This window comes from Tachysurus fulvidraco, chromosome 14, assembly GCF_022655615.1.
Source record: "Tachysurus fulvidraco isolate hzauxx_2018 chromosome 14, HZAU_PFXX_2.0, whole genome shotgun sequence".
Classification (NCBI taxonomy): domain Eukaryota; kingdom Metazoa; phylum Chordata; class Actinopteri; order Siluriformes; family Bagridae; genus Tachysurus; species Tachysurus fulvidraco.
In genome coordinates, this window is record NC_062531.1 from 20,788,056 (window position 1) to 20,806,496 (window position 18,441).

At 42.5% G+C, this 18,441-nt stretch overlaps 1 protein-coding gene across 5 annotated transcripts in view; it reads left to right on the plus strand.

Moving 5' to 3' along the window:
• prdm16 (PR domain containing 16) overlaps positions 1 to 18,441 on the plus strand; it is a 161,893-nt gene that overhangs the window by 32,706 nt on the left and 110,746 nt on the right. For all 5 annotated transcript variants that reach the window (XM_047800104.1, XM_047800105.1, XM_047800106.1 and 2 more), the window contains exon 2: positions 16,819 to 17,156. In XM_047800104.1, coding sequence (XP_047656060.1) covers positions 16,819 to 17,156 — 338 coding nt within the window. The remainder of the gene's footprint in view (positions 1 to 16,818; positions 17,157 to 18,441) is intronic.

Consider the following 18,441-nt stretch of genomic DNA (forward strand, 5'->3'; position numbering starts at 1 on the left):
CATACAGTAAGGTGGCAGGCAGTTTGGTAGCTTTCTGACTCACGTTACTTCGTTAGAGTGCACTGCTTGTGACAGAATGCTTGAATCAAATTTTGTGCATTATTTGTTTACAGGTTTTGACACTAGGCTCCGATTGGAATGGGCAAAAAAATTCCAATACATGCATTTTGATGAGGAAACACTTTACAGCCTGGATATGAAATGTACAGATGCCATTAGGAAGGTTGTTCAGCTGCTGATCTGCCCTTTCCTTTAAAAGCTGAATCTCGGACTTGTGCAAGCGCTGAGACATCCGTACTGGAGGAGTGATTTAATCATCCCGGATATTTATAATAGACAAGACTGTCAAAACAAAACACAGCGTTTGACAAACGTGGCTATCTCGACATGAGCCTCATCCTGCCGTCTCAAGCACCAACAGGAACTCGTCACATTTCGTACGCCTTCGTGACCTTTTGGTGTCCCATTGACCCAGTCTTTCAATGGCATGTCCAGGTGCGCTGATCGCTACCCTGTCTCCTTTAAAGATTCACGTCTGAGAGAGCTGGATCTGAGCTCAGGTTAGCTTCCTGTAACCCAAGCCTTTCCTCATCCAGCAAGAGGGGGATAAGTGAATTAGTATGTACTTGTGCTGGACGCAAAGGGTATTGTCAAAAAGCGGTGTCCTGTGTCTCGATCCCATTACAAAGGTAAATAAGAAGAGGACAAAACTGTAATCCTAGCATTCCTGCTTCAGCTCTCACTGATGTCATGTCCGTCCCCTCTCCATTCAGCCCTTTATTGGATGTAATTATGTGATTAGTTAGGCTTTTATAACTTGCACTCGGGCCAGCGTGGTAGTAGAGGAAGCTCATGTGTGTCACTGAAGAAGTTTCACCTGTACCTCAGGGTCATAAGATACGCTCATACATCAGTGTTAGCTAAGAGAGACGGTGTTTATTAGGTTTCATATAAGTATATGGCAGGGTGAGAATACGGAAATATAGTTACAGCAGAACAGTGAGAACATGTAAAAGAGTAATGTTGATTGGAACAGATTGGATGTCAGTCTGTTGTCTGTATTCTAAGAACTGAAGTAGCAACAGCGCACATATGGTACACATGCAATTCTGATTATAACTAAGATGATTTTTCATCATTTTTGCCCGAATGAAATTGGGCTTCATTAAATAACGTGTGATGAAGCTCTGAACTTGGATGTATTTCTGTCTTCCTCACCAGGCAGTTCCACTCTGACCTAATTAAACGATGCTGGATAACAGTCAAGTCATAAGCACAGCTAGCCTGGGCTTTTACAAAAGCTCAACTTAAACTTAAAGAGATTAGACAACTTTTGCAAGATATTAGCTGTTCAAAAATGAGAAAAATGTCCGTAAGCCTCTTGAGCGCGAGGGGCGAGCGAACAGACGTCCTTTTGTTCCCCGCGGCCGGGGTCCTGGCTTTTCGGCACCGTGTGCGGGACTGGTCTACACGCCTGATCCCTGGCCCTGTAAACCCAATCAGCTCCAGGAATTAGAGAGGGATTAAACTCCTACCTACTAGTGCAGCACTTGAAAAAATATAAGGAGGGAAGGAAGATGGGGGGTGAAAAAAAATGCACGGCCCACCCAGGAGGTCAAGAGAGGAGAAAAGTGGGAAAAGGTAAGGAGCATGGAGGAGAGGAGGAATGAATCGGTCGAGTGGACGCGAGATGAAAAAGCCAAGGGTTTCTGCATCTCTTCATACATCAATGCATGTACTTTCTAGTGAAAAAGAAATGCTCAGATCCTTCGACGCATTTTTATCTTCTTCACTAAGCTCAAAGGGTTTATTCTCATTTCGCCGTTTCATAGTTCATTCCTCTCGCTCTTTTTCTATTCCCTCACTGCTTGGTGGGCGAGCTAAAGGAGATAAAGACACACAGATCCTTTGGTGTGTGACGAGGCCTGGCCCCTGTCATCACAAGCCTCTTGTTGTGCCTGTGAAATCCTCTCTCTGCCCCCACAGAGTGAGAGAGAGAAAGAGAGAGGTAGAGAGAGAGAGAGAGAGAGAGAGTGAGAGAGAGAGGTGGTCAGACAGAGCCATGTGAGGAGTGTCATATGGAACAGCTTTAGTCCCCAACCCCTGTATCATCCTATCAAAGGAATGCTGGCTGCATCTGGAGAGCAAAGCTGCCTCATGTGTGGCAGCACGGGTGGGGTGGAGGGGACACAGTGACTCTGCGAGCCTCCTACACACACTGATACACACTCAAATAAACACTCATATACACATATTGCTGTCCGGATGATTTGCCCTTATCACAACTTATACTTAACTCCTTCTTTACACTCCTTAGTTTTTCCTTGACCTTTGGCCTCTGGTATCCAGAATACAGTAGCAGTGGAGATTTTTCATTTGAACAGGGAAATACCAAGAAAACACCTCTCTCTCACTCTCTCTCTCTCTCTCTCTCTCTAACACACACACACACACACACACACACACACACACACACACACACACACACACACACACACACACACACACACACACACACACACACACACACACACACACACACTTGCCTTTTTCTCACCCAGATTTGAGGACCATGCTTGACACTCTCTCTCTCTCTCTCTCTCTGCTTGACCTCTGTAAAGTGTCCTTTCCTCTGCACCATCGTCCTCTCCTGCACTCATCCTATCTCTGACACTGACATTCTTTCACGTTAGCAGCGTTGACTGGCCAGATAGGCCTTCCTCAATAGCATAACCCCTATCTCAGAATGTGTGTGTGTGAGTTAGAGAGAGAGAGAGAGAGAGAGAGAGAGAGAGAGAGAGACTAGCACAGTTTTATAGTGACAAGAGTTCAATTGTACTGGACACATTTTAAAGCAGGACAATCAGAGACCATGTCTTCTTTCGGTAAGTTACTTTAATTAACCTGGACTGAGTTTAATGTGTCAACATTTTCCTTTTTTTTTTTTTTTTTTGTTCAAAAGGCTTCTCTCCAAAATAAACCATGTAGCATCGTGTGTATGACTAACGATAACCGTGTGAGTCGGCTTCTTAATAAATCTTCGAACATATCGTCACACCGTCTCCGTCAATGCCAAGGTGAAACATTTGGATACTTGGAGGTCTTTAATTTTGTTGTCAGCTTGGCAAACCAGAAGAAGATTACTGTGGTATTATCACTAGGCTGATTACATGTGATTTACAGTCCTGAGTCATGCACGGCTTCTCCTCCTCCTGACAGCAAAACAAATGTAAGACAGGGAGGCCAAGATCATTTTATTTCTCCTCTCTTCTCCCACGCTTTTTTTTTCCTCCTCTTGCTCTTTCTCTCCCTGTTCTTATTGCACTCCCACACCTTTGTTGGTTTTATCTACGTTGGTGGCTGTTTGATGCCTGTGCTTCTGAGAGTCATCCATATTCTGTCCACAGGGTTGTCAGAGCTGAGCGGAGGTGCTCATTCTTCATTCTCTTGTTATGTCTGTCCTCCTCTCCGTCTGTCCTGTCAGGAGGCTCGGTCACCTTTAACCCTGGTCCCCGCTCTTTAATTTCTCCTGCTTTCTCTACAGCCCAGGGCCGTAGAGAGACACAGTTACAAAGAACAGCTCTGGCCAAGTGCACACTGCAAATAAGTTATGAAAGAAAAGCTTCTTTATTTGAAACTTACTGCATTATTTAGACACAGTGATATACAGCACAGTGTTGGGAAGCCTGTGCAGCATGAAGCTAGAGATAAAATGCAGAGAAAAAAAATGAATAAAAGAGTCTGTGAATAGCTTCTTTCCCTCTGCCTTTTCCCTGTCCTTGTACCTTGCTTCCTGGTTAATATTGAGACCGATGAGCTCAATTTGGTGCCGGTTCTCCCAATGCAAAAATGATTAATAGCTCTGAGAGGTAGCATCGGCGAACTATCCTCGTTCAACAGTCACCAGCGACACCCCCCCTTAACCCCTCCCTCACACACAATTGATGACAGAGGCTTCGTCGTTTCCAAATGAAATACAGGGAGCCAGAACAGAACTTTGACACCACCACCATGCGCTCTCTTTCTCCATCTCTCTTTCTCGATATCTTGCCCGTTGCTTGCCCTACCGCACCCCACCCCCCATCTTCCACTCGCTTGTTAAGTGTCTCTCCCATTTGTTATGCAAATGGGCCGACAGAGAGGACGACATCATCTGGAAAGTGCGATAAATATTTGATCAGGCATAATGGAAGTTGTCGAGGATGTCTAATTGTGCCGCACGTTATCTGGAGGGAAGTCAGACATGGCCTTTGATCTCGTTCCCTCTCTTTTTTGTCGTCTGCCTTCATCATCTCTCACTGTCATATTCATTTTCTCTCCCACTCTCTTTCCCATGTCCTATCCTCGTCTCGTCCCGCTATTTTCAGCAACTCCTACTGATCTATGGGCAGAGCATTGCTGAATGTCCTTCTTAATGTCACACCAGAGAGAGAGAGAGAGAGAGAGAGAGAGAGAGAGAGAGAGAGACATTGTGTCATTGAAATCTCCCTTTTCCTGTTCCCATACTACTCTTTGATAGGCCACTACTTCTTTCCTTTTTGTTGCACATTACATCCTTTGTGGCGCTATTTTTTCCTGTTTTAGGAAATGCTGGGCTACCGAGAGGTTATCTATCCCTCTGTGTCCCATATTGTGTCTTGACTTAACTGAGATATCGACTTGAACATAAGACACAGAGGCACAGAGACACTAACTGACAGTAAACTCACCTCTTTAACTTTAGCACTCTGTTAAGTCGATAAAAGTAACACATCCTTCGGTATACAGTATAAAAAGAAATTGGCAGATCATTATGCCTAGAATCCGGATGCTGTAGACTGTTACTACATGCATGTTATCCATACTGCAGCTAAGTTGTATTTAAACATCTTTCGGTATGAACAATACCACATTCTGTAAACCATCTGAAACACCTATAAACAGATCATAGTTTGCCGTCTACTACGGCGCTAGTGCTGAGGAGCGAGCATGTTTGTTGCCGCTGTGCAGTGTAGTGATCGTAAGCTGTTGTTTGTTTGCACTCTGGAATGTTTAGACATGCCTTATTTGTGCTCTCGTCTCGTCAGAGCCTTTCCTCCACGATTCCCACTGCTCGTCTGCACCACTGTCCTCAGCTTCGTCTCGCGGCTATATTAAGCCGAGACAAAACAACTTAATTATGGGAAACTGATAAGCAAATAATAATCTGTGCTCAAATCAAACAATCGGAGTTTCTTCAAAGACACAAAAGAAGCAGAGGGTAATGTGTTCACACCTACACACACACACACACACACACACACACACACACACACACACACACACACACACACACACACACACACACACACACACAGGCAGAAAAAGAGAATGAGCAGAGAAGAGAGGGCAGTAATTGTCCTGCTTGGAAAAACAGGAGAATTTGCATGAAGGTTCGGCAGTGATAGATGACCATCATTTTCTTAATCGAGACCTGCTTGTGCTCTGTGTGCATTTGTTTTTCTGTTGTCTTTATCGACATCGAGGTAAATCAAGCTTTGGCGAATTCATTACTGTGAGCAACTTTCAAATGCTTTGTACGCAACAATTCTGATCACATATAAACCGTTTTAGACTGTAACAATATATATATATGAGACCTTTTTTTGGTACCGTGAGACAGGCCTATCTCTCTTAAACGTTGTATTTTTGATCATTTTCCACCCAAAAGAAGTGGGGTTTTCCCTCACCATTAAATAAGATTTGATCATTACTTTCCTTTCACTAAACACAAGTCAACAAGGAAAAATAAAATGATCACCCTAGCAGTAGGTAGCCACTCTAGGTTTTACCGTCCCGTCCTGAACCCTAGGTTATTGTCTGCAGGGGTTGTCTGGTTTCCTCCACACGTCTAACCACGTGACATAATTTGAGCTTCATTTGAATGAGTGAGTGTGTGTTTGTGTGTGGTCCTCTGGCATTCCTTTCCAGGGGTATTCCCACCTAACATCCAGCATTCCAAGGATACACCCCAGATCCACTACGACCTTGACCTGGATAAAGCAGAAATAATTGACATGTCATGTTTTACATTTTGCTTTTAAATCGAAGCAGCTTTGACAAACTTTTTTTAAGTTATCATTGAATTTTTATGCCTGCAATCTTATTTCTGCTGTTTTTTTAATCCACGTGGCTACCAGGTTCAGGAGAACCTTGGTGGACTTCCCCTCAGGACCAGTAGGGTATTTAATAAATCAGTGGCCAAACTGAGGCAAATTGGACATCACAGAATGTCACTGGAGAACCAGACAGAGAGAGAAAGAGAGAGAGAGAGAGAGAGACTGTGACTGTCTGAATCATGACTAATAGTTCACCCCACCATCCCAAGAGAGCAACGGCATGTTGTTTAAGATGTCACACAGTGAGCAGAGACACAGATAACAGAGACAAAAGAGGGGTTCAGCTCACATTACCGAGGGGACCACCTCCGTTTAAAGAGCGCCATTTGTTCCCCACATCGACCCGGCGACCTCCCTAATTGCTAGCCAATTATGTGGAATTCGACGCAATTCACCGGCACTTTTAAACGGGAAAATTGCCTGTCTCTAACCCAACAACCCCTCCTCCTTCTTTAGGCTGTTCATCTCTCTAAGGTTAAAAAGACATTATTTATGTCAGGGAGCGAGAAACAGCCACGACAAGAGTCTGTGCATCTAATATACTCACGTCCTACAGTATGTAGTCTATGAATGTTAATTAAGTGTAGTAGGGTCATTAACCATTATAGACAGCAAAGTACAGGACTGTGTGTCCTCCTAATTACATTAATTAATTATTTTATTAAAATAAAATCAATAAGATAATTTGATCAGGTTAGTCATTTTTTTGTGTAATGCCATCATTTTATGAAACCAACATTTGTTGTCAAGCTAAAGATACCAGAATAATTAAAATACGAAATGTATGAAGAATGTCTTATGTAAGAAATATCTAATGTAAGCACATTAGTTATACAATACCGTATGTGATTCCTAGGCCATACTGCCAGTTATTAGAAATTGGTAGGCTAATATTATCTAATATACTGTAGAGCTGGATGAATGCATTAAAGGTCAGATAAACAGAACATCAATGTATTTATAATGGATGTAGTCATGAGTCCCAACTGAGAGGTTTCACATAGTTTAATGATCTCTAGGAAAAGATATTAAACAAGACATTAAACTTCATACACAGGGAATGTTGTTTCATTAATATATACCCCTAATGAGCAGGGAGGGTAACATGGCACTCGTAAACAGTAAACCTTTATAAATGGTGCAGATGGTCTGTATATTATAAATAATATATAAATAAATGTATATTTATATATTCAAATTGTTCCAAGCACACATTTCAGTAAAACATCACATTTTTCAAAGTACTTTGCAGTGCAGACGTTTTTAAAATAATTGTAGTTATTACTACAGCAAGTCGACTTGCTTTTTAAATGCGCCGCCACACCGACTTTTCTGAAATGATCAGAACATGGCGAGGTGGCACCACGCAGTCTCAGGCGGCTGACAGCACGAGTGGCCCATCAGGCTGGAGAAGCGGGCCCGAGCCCCTTTCCCAGAATTCTTGGGGCCAGACTCATTGTTTGTCGGGAGGGTATCGAGCATTGTGTAGCAGCTGATTGTTGCTCAGCCTGGTTCTCAGGTCTGTTGTGCTGGAGAACTGGCTGCATTGTTCTCGAACGCACTTGTCACCATTCACTCTGCCGAAGCATCTGTTTCCCCGCTTCCTTCCCCCCCTGTAGAACAACATGGCTTCCTTCGCACTAAACTACCAATGCCAAGACTTCTGTCCGGCTTGGTACTCGACAGGGAAAATCTAAACCTATTGATAGATTTATTGATTTTTGTCATTGTTGACTTTGAAAGAAAAAGCTGAGCAGTAAGAAAAAAAGATCAATGTTTTTGCTACATATTATTCTTAATGAATTAATTCAACTCTGTTTACTCTCAAAACATTCACGTTCTCGCTGCTTTCCAGCTGTGATATATAACAAGAAAAAACACTGCGTAGAGGATAATTAGTGTAAGCAGTGTACTTTTGAGCTCAGATTGTGTAGTAATCATGTCCGGTTTGAGTAGAAGATCATACTATACTACCGCAGTGGGTTTTGACACTCTGTGAAACTATCCTGGATTAAATGAAACTGGATTTGATGGTAAGTGGATTAGCTGCGCTTGAAACAGAACAAAATGCAGACACTTAGTAATTGTTTAATCAAACATGGCGTTTGCTTCATTCGGAAGTCTCTGGATTTCTAGCCTTATTATTTCTCTGTATAAAATATTGACAGACTTAATAAATCAACTAAACAGTGCAGGCAGCAATACAGTGAATCAATAGAAAGTAACCTACAGGAGATGTAATGCTATTTTAGATGTACTGTATTTATTTATTTTTTATCAAGTATTCCTTATAGTTTTGCAAAAAAAAAAAAATTATATACATCTTGGCTTGAGTTGATGTTAATGTAAGGAACTGTATTAGGTCATTTATTGCGTGATGAGTGTTAGCGCTAACACAAGAATCTTGTGTTGATAGCAGTTTTTGTGACAATGTACAATTACTGACAATATAATACGCTGTAAAGTTATTTTTGAAGTTGCTCCAGTTGCTTTATGGCTATGTCTGCTTTACTGTGTTCTGGACTTCAGTCAGGTATAGTAGTGTTTCCAGGCTCCTGAAGACTGAAAGTTTCTCCCACACCATGGAATCCCTGTTCCATTTTATTGTTTCATTTATTAGCTTCACTGGCCTGCGGTGAAGGAAGAGTGTGATGAATAAAACAGCTTCCCCATCTCTCCGCTATAAGAGAGTAACAGTGTCTCTCTCCTCGTGACATTTCATGTAGCCGCCTTTCCATAGAGTGGTCACTTCTCCATAAATGTCATCCTCAGCTGGATTAGTGATTTATGAATGCCGGCTATAGGAGCGAGTGAGTGAGAGAGAGGTGTACAATATGTGGGACAGAGATAGGGAGAGAGAGAGAGAGAGAGAGAGAGAGAGAGAGAGAGAGAGAGAGAGAGAGAGAGAGAGAGAGAGAGAAGAAGGACAAGTGCAAGGAGAAAAAGCCTGGAAGAAACGGTTCCACCAAGATTGTGTTCTTTTAGCTCCCAGCGTCTCGGTCCGGCCCCCAGCCTGCACTCCTTTAGCTCGAGTCTGACTGCTCAATGAGCCAGAACAGCGTGATTAGCCAGGCCAGTGCTGTGGACGGCTTATTGAGCGACCTCGCCTAATTCACTTGACCTGCTCGCCTGAGTCCACACACATAAAAAAGCCTGGCTGAGACAGACTCAATTAAGAAATGAGAAGACATCATGCTTTGGGTTTCCTTCGTGCATACAAAACATATATATATATACTCACTTTTCAATAATAAAATAATCTGAGACAGGGGTTCAATTCAACCATTCAATTATACCGCAGTGCTGCTTGGACTCTAACCAGAAGACATGGTCAGAAAGTTTCATTTATTTTCTTCAAAAGCAGCTCTGACAGTTAGCTCTAGTAACAAGTTTCTATCGATGTGCTCATTCCTACACATTCATACATTATTTTTCTATAGTAACTACACAGTGATTATAATTAATTAAAAATTAATAATAGTTTTCTGTTTATTCGTGAAAGGAGTCCCGGTGTCATTTAAAGCCGGACGTTCGGGATGATGCAGTTATTTTTTTAACGTGTCGTTATAAGAGTTTTCGGGTTAAACGGCAGAAAGATTTGAATATCTACCCATTTTAACTGCAGAAACCACCAGGTTAAGAAATGACACAAATTCTGTCACATGCCCTCTAATAAAATACCGGGTATGGCCAGTCAGCGTTTTTAAAAGCTTGAAAAAAAATCTTTGAGCAGTCAGAGGATTGTGAAAAGCAGCCATGTGCTAGTGCTCAGGTGATTCCAGTCCACAGTCCACTCCTTCACATTCATCTCCATTATTTCATTCTGTCCTTGTTTTTTTTATGTCTTGCTGTGTATCAGCTCTTCCACACCATACCTTCCCCTACATCTTCTACCCCAATTTACTCTCTTCCCCTCTCTCTCTCTCTTTCTCTCTCTCTCTCTCCCTCTCTCTCTCTAACAACCCCCCTTTGCTCGTGTCCCCATGCGGCAGCAGGTCAGTGGCATGCTAACACTTTTGTCAGTGTGATTAATAGCATGGTGGATTGTCGTTAATTCACTAGCTAATGACTAAGACCGGGGCCAGTCGAGGAGTAATCGGGTGATGTATAGCCAGGGAGTGCTCCCTGTGCCAGAGGTGAAAATCATTTCCCCCACTCAGATACCGTTGTAGGCCAAACCGATGGCTTTTCCTTTTAATAAAAACGAATACATTTCTCCCCTCTCCTCGTTTTCCCTTGTGTTGCAATTCCCTGTAGGTTGCTAAATGAAGCTGTTTTAATACAGGGGCCGCGGGGACGGTTCTCTTTGCCCAGATGAAAACTTGTGCACTTCTTTTACAGAGTTTCTGATGTTTCTGATGTATGCTTGTATAATAGTGCTGAGGTAGACGCAATCTATGCCGTGCCGTAGTCCCTTTAGCGCCATTAGCCAAGTGCTCAGTTAGGCAAGTGTTCAGTTACAGTTCTGGGCAGCGCTCGTCCACCCCCTGATTTCTTTTCCACAGAGAGGGCTGTGTAAGCCTTGCAATTAAATACGAGCAGCGGCGTTTCCTCCGAGCGCATTTGGGAAGTGCAAACAAATTTGAATTCTTATGGAGGGAGGCAGGAGTAAAGGGAAAGGGGAAAGGTTGAATTTGTTCCTGAATAAGCTGTCACTGGTCCGGCTGTGTGAGGCTGCGCTCTCAGCCCGAGGGTAAAATGGTAATGTGCCCACTGAAAAACAGGAACGGTGGAGGCCCGAGGAACCAAGAGAGAAAGAGAGAGAGGGAGAGAGAGAGGGCGGAAAAGAGGTGAAGCCAAGTCAGAGTGCAGAAAAAAAAGATGGAGTAGTGATGAAGTGGACTGTTCACCTCAGTGAGTTTTCTTTACACAGCTAAACTGTGCTGAAAGTGGGGCAGCCTGCACAAGCGCACACTTAAAATGCTCTGTGTGCATCGTGACTATTAGGACATTGCATTTAAATATGGTTTACTTCTTCATGGGGTGGTCAGGATGGTGATGAAAATGCTTTTTTTCCACCACAGAGTTGTTTTTGATTAAACAGTGAGTCTTTTATATATGCTTTAATCTTTCATGATTCACATAAATAAAATAAGGCAAAGCAACATTTCCCCCCTATGATTGAAAGAATATGTGCTATTATTTTATTAATAGCAAAGATTTACAAGCAATGCCAGTCAAGGCCATGCTCCAGTCCAGTAACAGCCTCACGTTCAGAGTGTGTGGAGCATATGCTGTTCTATCATTACCCAGGCTGAAGCCTTCTGGCATTTATTAGCAAACCAGCCTTCTGGTGTCTCTCTCTCTCTCTCTCTCTCTCTCTCTCTCTCTCTCTCTCTCTCTCTCTCTCTCTCTCTCTGCCTGTCTGTCTCCCCCCATCTCTGCCCTCCTCTCCCTGGGTGATGTTTGCAACTCAATTTGGCAAATGTAAGTTAGTATTGATTATTATTAATATTTATCATGTTTCTGAAAATGTCTTTTCCCAAGCGCTATTAATCTGTCGTGTTAATAAATGTCTGTGCAAGGTCTTGTGATACTCCCCAGGGAGAGTCACAGACTAGAATGGCAATCAGTAGCCTGACAGGAGCAGCGCAGCACATGCGCTCTCTCTCTCTCTCTCTCTCTCTCTCTCTCTCTCTCTCTCTCTCTCTCTCTCTCTCTCTCTCTCTCTCTCTCTCTCACACACACACACACACACACACACACACACACACACACACACACACACACACACACACACACACACACACACACACGCATGTCGACTGACTACTGCAGGCCCTAATATGATTGTGGTAACTGATTAGGCTTTGTGTTGAGACTCTTTAAGCCTTCTAATGACATGCATCTATTAAACTCAAAAGGTGTTACAAATCTTGCCACGGATCAAAGCACCATGAATAGAGCTATCTTACAGCTGAGTGGGTTTTTCTCCTTTTAGCACAGAAACGTAAATAATTTTCGCTTAAGTATAAATCCAAAAAAGGCATTATTATTATTATTATTATTATTATTATTATTATTATTATTATTATTATTATTGTTGTTGTTGTTGTTATTATTATTATTATTATTATTATTATTATTATTATTATTATTATTATTATTATTATTATTATTATTATTATGACAATTATTCACAGAACTAGTGATCTTGTGTTACACTATGCATTAACAGATGAGAGACTTTTTAAAAAAAAGTTCTTCATTTCTGTATTTTCTGTAAACCCGACAAGCTTCTTTTTTAAAATTCTAATTAGTTTCATAAAAAAAAAAGAAAAGAAAAAAAAAAGAAAAGAAGCTCAAGAGGGACAGAAAATTGTATTTGTTTATAGCTGCTGTGACAGGAGCTGAGTGTCTTCTCAGAACGATACTGTATATAAAACTACGACCTGCTAAAAAGTTTATGGTGTGGTTTCTAAATAACAAAAAATATCAAGGAATTAAATACTTCTGATAAAATAATTCATATCTATAACAGCACACTGTGAAGTGTTTTATTCCTTATTTAATACAATTTAATATGAGCGTACGCTTTCTATCCTTACACGCTAACACATTATCTACTTTGGGTCATTAACAAGGTCCAGGAATTTATACGTTCAGTTCAAATGACGTTCTTCCAGTGCTGGCAGGCTGCAGTTCGTTGTGGGCTCGACAGCTCGGCCACGGTCCTTTAGCACTTATTGTGTATCGACTGTTCAAACAGCCGCAGTGGTCAAGGTCAATTCCTTTAGCACTTTCTTCAGCCAGTTTGTCTTCCTCCAGCAGATGAGGTGGAGAGAGGCTGCACGCACACCGAGTTTGCACTGGCTTGGACACTGTATACACAGACACACTGACCCTGTGTCTGTGTGTGAGCCTACACACTGTATTTCGCCTCACAGATTTTAGGATTAGCCCCTCCGTAAGGAGCGTCTAAAACACTGAGGGCATTTTAAATGCACAGGCATGAGGGAACTCCCCTGGTTTCAATCTGCCCCATGGCTCTCACCTCACTGGAGAGCCAATATTGCTACTTTAAGTGTTACTTGGAAACAATCCCTGCTGCTTTTACAAGGGGAAACAGTGCAGGTTTCTGGAACACATATTCAGCAATCTAACGAACTGTCCCTTGCGCCCCTTTTCCGAACACGTTCTTGCGTCAATAGAAATAACTGTGCCATGGAAAAGATCACACTATTTCATCCCTTCTCGCCTCCTCGTGTATGTATGTATGTATGCGTGTTTGTGTGCGTGCGTGTGTGTGTGTGTGTGTGTGTGTGTGTGCGAGTTCGATTTTTATTGGCACACGCCTTTTTTCCTCCTGCATTAAAACTAGAGCAGCGGAGTTTTGAGTCCAGATATCATCAAAGCTCTGATTAAAGTGGAACAGGTAAAAAAGGTTCCCGTTGTGGCTCTAATGATGGCAGTAATTCTGTAAGTGGGAGCACGTTGCTGGATTATTAAGTGCGCAAGTAGAATAATAGACCACATGGTACAGTACGTTTGAATAACTTTTATCAATGCTGCTACCAGAAATACCCTTTTTTTTTCCTGTCAGGAGCAGAGCTGTAGTTTCCTTTTTCTGGCCCAGCACACACTTTGTATGAAAAAAAAAAGGTTCCTTGGTGTTGACAAATCACCACCAGGAAGAAGAGTAATTTGCTGAATGCTAGAATTAAATGAGCTTGAGGTTAGTACTGGACTATAAAATTCGACCGTTGATCGCATCTCTGACATTACTTTGTGCAAATATGTTATCGTCTTAAATACATTTCTGCTACAGCGCTGAGTACGGAGAAATGTGAAAGCTCCTGAGATCAGGCTGTTTATTTGAGCACAGGATCCCTTGTTCACATCTCATTTAGCGCAGGACATCTACAAACACAAAAGTGCAGCGATCGGCCTGAGACTCCTGCACGCTTTGTTCGGAAATGTGAACTCAGATGCCTCTTTCTTACCATTTGTATTATTTTGAACTTTAAAAAGTCATTATTGTCAGTTCAAATGAACGCACTTAGTTCTTATAATTCCCCTTTCCCCTAGTATTAAAACATCTCAGAAAATGCCAGCGTGTGTAATGGAATCTTTTTCAAAATCTGTTACTTTGACACACTGCCTGAACTCTTCCCATAGAGAGTTGTTAAAGCCTAGAATTTCAGGAAGAGCGAAGGAGCTCCCTGTGTGTGTGTTTGCATGTGCGTACATGCGTGTCAGTATCTCTCCTGACAACAACAAAGGGCGCCGTTTAAAAGCGTCGTTTTTTACAATTTATCAAATAAATCTGATGCCTTCATGTGGCGGGGCCGGGCCGCACGGTAGTTTCCATTGGAATAACAAAACCGAACAAGCGCCTCATTGTGACCAGAGCTCGGAGGAGAGCAGGACCCCCAAGGTGCGAATTAATGATGGCGGCCTGGTGTAATCAGGATAAATAGTTCAGTATGGGGGGAGAGAAAACATAGAGAGGCACAGAGGAAGGCACTATCTGTCTCTCGCTTCTCCCCTCCAAATACCTCCAGGAGACAGTGCTAACATCACCGGTCTGCATAAACTCCTGCCAAAGCAGCGCACTTGCTAAAACGTTAGCTTTGTTTTCCGTCGCTGACGTTTTTTTTTTTTTTAATCATTTTTGACGCTCGATTTATTTTGCCCGAGTATGTCTGAATCCTTACTGTCACAGACACACACATCGAAAACACGTCAGATCGGACGATTTTTTTTTTCGTCCCACGTCCGTGACTCCAGTCCTTCTCGTGGTGTAAAATCCTACGAGCAGGTGGAGCTCAGAAACATGTTCTTAACGCTCAGGGATAAGAGCTTGTATATATCGCATTGGGTTTTTAGTCTCACAGCACCGGTGCTTGCTCGGTCTCGCACAAACGTCGTCTTGTGCATTACATTCTGGCCTCTCGGATACACGCGATTTTACATCGCTCACTTTTAGTGTGGATTTCTGCGGGCCTCTTTAACTGGAGTATTTAATAGATTTTCCAACCCTGTCTTTGCTTGTTGAAAATTGTACTTGATGGGTCAGATGCCAAAGAAAGGGAAGGGGGAGGAAAAAAAAAAGGTTTAATGGGCTTGAAAACACTTTTGATTTGCAAACAGCACCAGATAGGCTATGGTTGTAAAATTTTAATTGATCTGTGAAAAGGAGAAGCTACTACTAGGCCACATGTTCTTCAGTTAATTGCCTGACTGCTCTGAGACTCCAGTGAAGTCTGAGCATTAAAGAAATTGCTAAAACGTTTCTTTTCCCTTGGAATCACGAGATGACGCAGAATCTCTTTTTAAAGCTTTTTTTTTTTTTTTTTTTTTTTTTTTTATGGTTGGGTTTTTATAAGATAAATTTCCTGCCTGGTTCTCTCAGGATCCTTGCGTTTGGGAGGCTTCGTCACCAGTATTCATGTTACACGTTTTATGGTTTGTCGTCTCTTAATTCCTTGTATAGGAGAAAATCAGGAGAAAACTTTTTAAAGGAATGACAAAGCTACTTCAAGCAAGTATCTTTGGATATTTCGTTCATCGACGATTTCCCTGTGGAAAAATAAATCACCAAATTAATTCTTTCTCGCCACATCGTACACGCATCATGCTGTTTTCCTGATGTTTGCAGCTGTGTTTGTCTGCATGTGAAATTGCCCGGAAAAGCTTTCAAACCGGTTCACCTTAGCTTTGTTCAGGAATGATTGCATTTCATTTTTTTTTTTTCACAGCTTGGTTTATGTTGCTTATGAGTAAATAGCATTTCAATTTGAAAGGAAACAGTTCAGAGCAATAAAGTTGTGTTCTTGGCAGCACTCACAAGGGGGCTGAGTTGTGGCTGATTGGAAGCACTCCTGGTGTAATTGCGGCCTAGTTAGCTCTGATTGCTGGTCCTGTGTTTGGATAGCAAACTGCACTGGTGCTTCTACAAATTACACTGAGTCAATACGTGTGCACTGGCATGGCTGTTGTCATGGACACAAGTGAAAGTGGCTGTTGCGTTTGAGAACCCCGATCTCCAGCGAAAACCCATCTCCTGTGAAAATAATACGGCTGCAGCTATTGTATATAGGATGGTGAGCCACGGCGGTGGTTGCTGTCCGTATTCTTGAAGTTTCTACTAAACGAATCGGTTGTGTGAAGTTTCGGTCTCAAAGAAGTGCGCATGTGTTCATTTTTAAGCTCGTGATAGCATCAGAATGTGCCTTGAACAAATCAAGCTGGTATTTTGAGCAACTTTGTGGCTCCTGGCCTTAATGATCAGCTTTTACCTCCGTAACCACGACGGCTAAATACCACAATTACTCTGTCAGGCCCAGAATGACAATAAACATAGGTGACTATCTGAGTGGTTGAAGATGACTGGATATGGCGTCAGACCACATGGTCATTTGGTCTTATTATCTGTAAGACGATCAGACAGGAAATGGTAGTGGCTGTGATTGAGTGGAACAAACGCCAGAAGCAGGCTGGAATGGAGCTAAGAGTCATTTTCCATTTTCAGGGGTTTGAAGAAGGCCAGTGAAGAGATGATAACTACACAAATCGCTCGCATGACTAATTCAAAATAGCAGGAGAGATATTTATATGTTGTTTTTCCAACACTTTCTACGCTAAACAAAGCAAGGATACTGTTCAAAATGTAGAGTAGAATAAAAATGTTGATTACTGTGTTATTGACAACAAGCGATCTTTGGTTGTATTGTTTCAGATGATAACGAGGCAGTAGACAGCATGTACGACACAGAGCTGAACCCTGCAGCGGGTGAGAGTGCAGAAGAGGAGACGGAGGACAGCGTCATGTCTCCGATCGCCATGGGCCCTGCCTCGCCACAGCCAAACAACGAAGACTTCACCCCGAAAGAAGGCTCGCCCTATGAGGTGCCTGTCTACATTCCTGATGACATTCCCATCCCCGCCAACCTGGAGCTGCGCGAGTCCTCCATGCCAGGCGCTGGCCTCGGCATCTGGGCCAAAACCAGAATCGGGATGGGCGAACGCTTCGGACCGTTCCACTGCACCGTCAAAGAGACCGCTTTTGGATGGGAGGTAGGTACAAACTATACAAATAATACATGTAGAAAATGAACAGGCTTTATTAAAGCTTTTGAGTTGTTATGAAATGTGATTACGGAGATGCAAAGCTATAAGATACTCTACATGTCGGAGGCCCGCTCGAGGACTTTTGGCTAAGGTAAGTGAATCTCGTCCTAGTGTGATTAGCTCCTAGTCTGTGGTGTAAGAAAGAACTACAGAGCAAACATGCTTATTCCGTGTTCATTTACTACATGGATCTGATGTCATTCTCGTGCTCTTGAATGCCCTTCTTTTCCACAATGTCATGTGATGGCGGTTTGCAAAATCCTGATTACAGAAGAGATCGGCTTTTCCCCCGCCCCCTATGTCCATTCGAGTGCACTCATTTGGTCACGCCACATGATATGGGGAAATGGAAGAAGCGTAGCATTTGCATGGAACTGTATTGAACTATTCGTTTTCATTTTCAGTATGACATCAGGGGATATTGACATTGCTTCATGAAGATTGTTAGTGAATCAGTAACATTTTCCTGCTCCTGCATGACCGTGACTCACTTCTGTAACCCTTTCTGTAATTTTTTTCCTTTTCTTTTGTTTAGTTGAACCTTACCTTTTTATGCTTTTAGTCAATTGTAACTCTCAGCCTATAGTCCCTATCACGCAACAAGAGGCGGGTGACGGCTAGCACGTACTTCCTCTGAGATACATGACGCCATTGCATGTGAACACACACGTGGGAAAGCGTTCACTGCCCTCTTCTGCATACATGAGCTTGTAGGAGCTGTCAGTTAGTTTGCGCTCCTTTTATTCCCTTACTCAAAGAGGAACTTACGCTTTTCACTAAGATTTCGTTTTTTTCGTCATGGTTTCGTCCATCTCGTTTAGATTATCGCAAAGACTCCTTTCTTCCTGTTTCTCTCTATTTTATCTATCTGCTGAGATACACTTGGCATCTAGTAAGTGCCTGCTATGAGCAGCACTTTTTTTTTTTTTTTTTTGCCCAGAACGGTTTCGCATTTTGACTAGACTCTTGACGCGCCCAGGGCTTGACTCCAAAAACTACACTCTCCCTCTTAGGCCGCATTGGCTTGGATTCGCCACTAATGGTGCTCATCAGGATCCGGCCCCAGGAAAAAGCCTGTCTGTGTGTCTGCCTGACACAATGCTCAGATTTCAGCCCCAATTTATGCACTCAAGTACTTTCGCTTTACTTTTCATAAGGAGCGCTCTCGAGGCTCCACTCGACAGCGTAACGATTGACAAGGAGCACATCGATGAGATTCTGAGCACATACT